This window comes from Chinchilla lanigera, unplaced genomic scaffold (assembly GCF_000276665.1).
Source record: "Chinchilla lanigera isolate Chin_1 unplaced genomic scaffold, ChiLan1.0 scaffold00057, whole genome shotgun sequence".
Taxonomy (NCBI): domain Eukaryota; kingdom Metazoa; phylum Chordata; class Mammalia; order Rodentia; family Chinchillidae; genus Chinchilla; species Chinchilla lanigera.
In genome coordinates, this window is record NW_004955458.1 from 4,826,458 (window position 1) to 4,830,231 (window position 3,774).

General features: G+C 60.1%; 1 protein-coding gene across 2 annotated transcripts in view; it reads left to right on the forward strand.

Annotated features, from left to right (window-relative positions):
* Positions 1-6: 6 nt before the first annotated feature.
* Nab2 (NGFI-A binding protein 2 (EGR1 binding protein 2)) overlaps positions 7-3,774 on the forward strand; it is a 6,024-nt gene continuing 2,256 nt past the window's right edge. For both annotated transcript variants that reach the window (XM_005397346.1, XM_005397347.1), the window contains exons 1-5: positions 7-353; positions 1,714-2,587; positions 2,996-3,129; positions 3,460-3,511; positions 3,593-3,725. In XM_005397346.1, coding sequence (XP_005397403.1) covers positions 271-353; positions 1,714-2,587; positions 2,996-3,129; positions 3,460-3,511; positions 3,593-3,725 — 1,276 coding nt within the window. In that variant the 5' untranslated portion in view covers positions 7-270. The remainder of the gene's footprint in view (positions 354-1,713; positions 2,588-2,995; positions 3,130-3,459; positions 3,512-3,592; positions 3,726-3,774) is intronic.

Below are 3,774 nucleotides of genomic sequence, written 5' to 3' on the forward strand. Positions count from 1 at the left end.
CTCCCGCCAGCCCAGCAGCCAGCGCAGCTCCGGGCCTCGCTCCCCGTGCGTCCTGCGGGGGCGGAGGCGCGGAGAGGCGGCAAGCGCAGCCGGGGAGGGGGGGCAGAGGCACTGACAGAGGCGCGGAGGCTCAGAGCGAGAAGACGTGGAGGGAGGGACGGAGCCCGGACAGCGGTGGACACGGCAGCGCGGGCCGGGGAGAGCGCAGCGCGCAGCAGGCGCCGAGGGCCGGGCACCCAGAAGGGCAGCCCAGGTGGTCTCTGGCCGTCCATGCACAGAGCGCCCTCCCCCACAGCCGAGCAGTCGCCGGGCCGAGGGGACAGCGCCCGCCGGACCCCGCAGCCCAGACTCAAGTTAGTGAGCGAAGGGAGGCGCGGCGAGTGGAGATGGGTGGAGCTGGACTCGGGAGTGGGGTCCGGAGGGTGGAGGTCGAGGAGAGGACGTGGGGAGCGGGACGGGGGTGGGGGGTGGAGACTGATGGAAGAAGGGGTGAGTCTCCGAATTAGGGGACCCTGGGAGCAGATTAGGTTCTCGTAAAGCTGGATGCGAAAGCGTACTGCCTCATTCTGTATTTCAGTCTTGTTTTGTGGGCATGACCTGGCATGTGAGCCCCCCACAAAGAATGTGGGAGCCCCCAAGCACCAGGGAAAGCCTCGGAGCTGGAGCTCGCGCCGGCGGCGTGGCGGGGAGGGGGGGAGCGCCGCTGGCTCAGTGTGTCTGCGGCCCGCAGCGCGCAGTCCCCAGGTCCCGGAGAAGCTGGTGCCTGTGAGTTAAAGAAGCATCAGCCCAGGTTGAGGAGGCAGGGGATGCTGCAGGCGTCCTTTTCCGTGTCTGGCCCTGCGTTCACAGCGTCGGGAGGGGAATTTCAGTGTACTGCTTTTGTCTCAAAAGGCCTCAAGCTGCTCCCCCACTCCCGTCGATGTGGGTGGAAAATAAGGGAGAGGAGTGTAGGCGGGAGCCCCTAGGCGGTTTTCGCCCACAGACGCTACCTCTGTGGGAGTGTGTGGGCAGAGTGGCCCCAGAGCAGAACAGTTGAGGTGCCCCTCCCTTCCCCCACAAGCTGAAAGGACTGGCCTCCTGAGCAAGCAGGGAAGGCCACACCAGGGTCGCTGGACAGCCTGGAAATAAGAGGTCCTGGAGCGAGAGAGCAAGCTTGCATTAAGAAAGCCATCAGTGGGGGAGCATAGAGGAGCAGAGGTCCACCTCGCTGAGTTCCCAAAGTTGAGGGAGGGGTCACACCCCACCCTTCAACCCCTGGGCAGAGTGAAGGTGGCCAGCTGTGATCCCCAGTGCCCACTGTGGATAAAAGGGGATCCTAGATTTACCTTAGTTTGGGACGGGACTCCAAGTTAAGTAGTGTTGAGACTGCTGGGTTGTTTAGGGTTTAGGGCTGTTTTTTGGGGGGCGAAGGGGCAGCCATCTGCGAGGTGTGCTGGGGGACCTTGTGCGAAAGGTATCCTTGCCTCAGACAAGAAAGGTCCAAGCTGAAGGTGATTTAAGAGTGTTTTACACCTAGCCAGTCTTGACACAGTCCTGGCGTGTTGGTGTCTCTAAGCAGTGTCTGATTGGATCTCTGCTCAACCCTGGGCAGTGGTAGAAAGAGCATTGAAAGGAGAGTCGATGAGAAGGAGGCTAGGAAGACAGGACAATGGTTAGTGTGGGCTGATGCCCAGCAGGGCACTTGCACTGACTGCCTGTGCCCCTCCTCCTCAGATCCAGTGCCCGAGCCATGGCACTGCCTCGGACGCTGGGGGAGCTGCAGCTGTATCGGGTCCTGCAGCGTGCCAACCTCCTTTCCTACTACGAGACTTTCATCCAGCAAGGAGGTGACGACGTGCAACAGCTTTGCGAGGCTGGTGAGGAGGAGTTCCTGGAGATCATGGCCCTCGTGGGCATGGCCACAAAGCCCCTCCATGTCCGACGCCTGCAGAAGGCATTGAGAGAGTGGGCTACCAACCCAGGGCTCTTTAGCCAACCAGTGCCTGCTGTCCCTGTGTCCAGCATCCCCCTCTTCAAGATCTCTGAGACTGCGGGTTCCCGGAAGGGGAGCATGAGCAATGGGCACGGCAGCCCAGGGGACAAGGCGGGCAGTGCCCGTAGTTTCAGCCCCAAAAGTCCCCTTGAACTTGGAGAGAAGCTGTCACCACTACCTGGGGGACCTGGGGCCGGAGACCCTCGGATCTGGCCAGGCCGGAGCACTCCAGAGTCGGACATTGGGGCGGGAGGAGAAGAGGAAGCTGGTTCGCCCCCTTTCTCCCCACCTGCAGGGGGAGGAGCCCCTGAGGGGACTGGGGCGGGGGGAATGGCGGCAGGTGGAGCCGGGGGTGGTCCAGAGCGCCTGGAGCCCGAGATGGTGCGCATGGTGGTGGAGAGTGTGGAGAGGATCTTCCGGAGCTTCCCGAGGGGTGATGCTGGGGAGGTCACGTCTTTGTTGAAGCTGAATAAGAAGCTCGCACGAAGCGTGGGACACATCTTTGAGATGGATGATAACGATAGCCAGAAGGAAGAGGAGATCCGCAAGTACAGCATCATCTACGGCCGCTTCGACTCCAAAAGGAGGGAGGGCAAGCAGCTCAGCCTGCACGAGGTGAGGACCAGGTCCTCTTGGGACTGCTGTTGACTCCCGGGCTACAGTACAGCCACCCCTGAGAATTCCCATGTTCCTCCCTTGATAAGAGCACTGAGCCCAACCCCCACCCCTGCCTCAGACCCAGCTGCTGTGGTGCCTCCATCCACAATGAGGGGGAAGCAGACATAAAGGCAAGAGCCCAGCTGTTCAGCTGTGTGTCAGTAAGGACCCCACAGGAGTGGAGGAGGCCCGGGCATTCCTAGGAAGCTGTGGGTGCTGACCTCTATCTTCCTCCCCCAGAAAGCTCCTGTGTACTGTGGAAACAAAGCAGGCCTCCTGTGGACCACCTCCTTTGGTGGTGAAGGTGTGAGAGGGTCTGGATAAGGCAACGGAAAACTAAGGATTCTATCTCACCTCTCTCAACAGCTGACCATCAATGAAGCTGCTGCCCAGTTCTGCATGAGGGACAACACACTCTTACTTCGGAGGGTGGAGCTCTTCTCTTTGTCTCGTCAAGTGGCTAGAGAGAGCACCTACCTGTCTTCCCTGAAGGGCTCCAGGTGAGACCCCCTTCCCCAGGTCCTTCCTATATTGGAATCCTGCCAGGGAGTTGGATCGCGTCCTAACTTCCAGCTCAGGCAGCTCTAGGCTTGCTTCCCACCCACCTGCGTGTTTTGCTTTAGGCCAAGTGGGCTTGGCTGAGGCCTGGTCCCTCCTCCCATCCATCTCAGGTCCTCCCAGCCCCCCAGTAAAGTGACTGGGCTGGAAACTTGTAACTCTCTTCTCTTTGTAGGGTTTTTAAGTCTTGCGTGTCACTGCCCACATTCTCTTCCCTGACCATCATGTGACCACCCCCTCAGACTCACTGTCATTTTTCTCCATCTTTGCAGGCTCCACTCAGAAGAATTAGGAGGCCCCCCACTTAAGAAGCTGAAACAAGAGGTATATTTTCCAGGGGTGGGAGAGCCTGCCCTAACCCCCTTCCTTGCCAGGTCCTCATTTCCCCATTCTGGGCATCCGCAGGTTGGAGAACAGAGTCACTCTGAAGTCCAGCAGCCTCCTCCAGCCCCTGAGTTGTATGCACCTGCATACCGCCCCAGCCTGGAGGAAGACAGTGCCAGCCTTTCTGGGGAGAGTCTAGATGGACACTTGCAGGGTGAGTGTGCAGTAGAGCACTTCCTTCATTGAGGGGAGGTGGGGGTGGA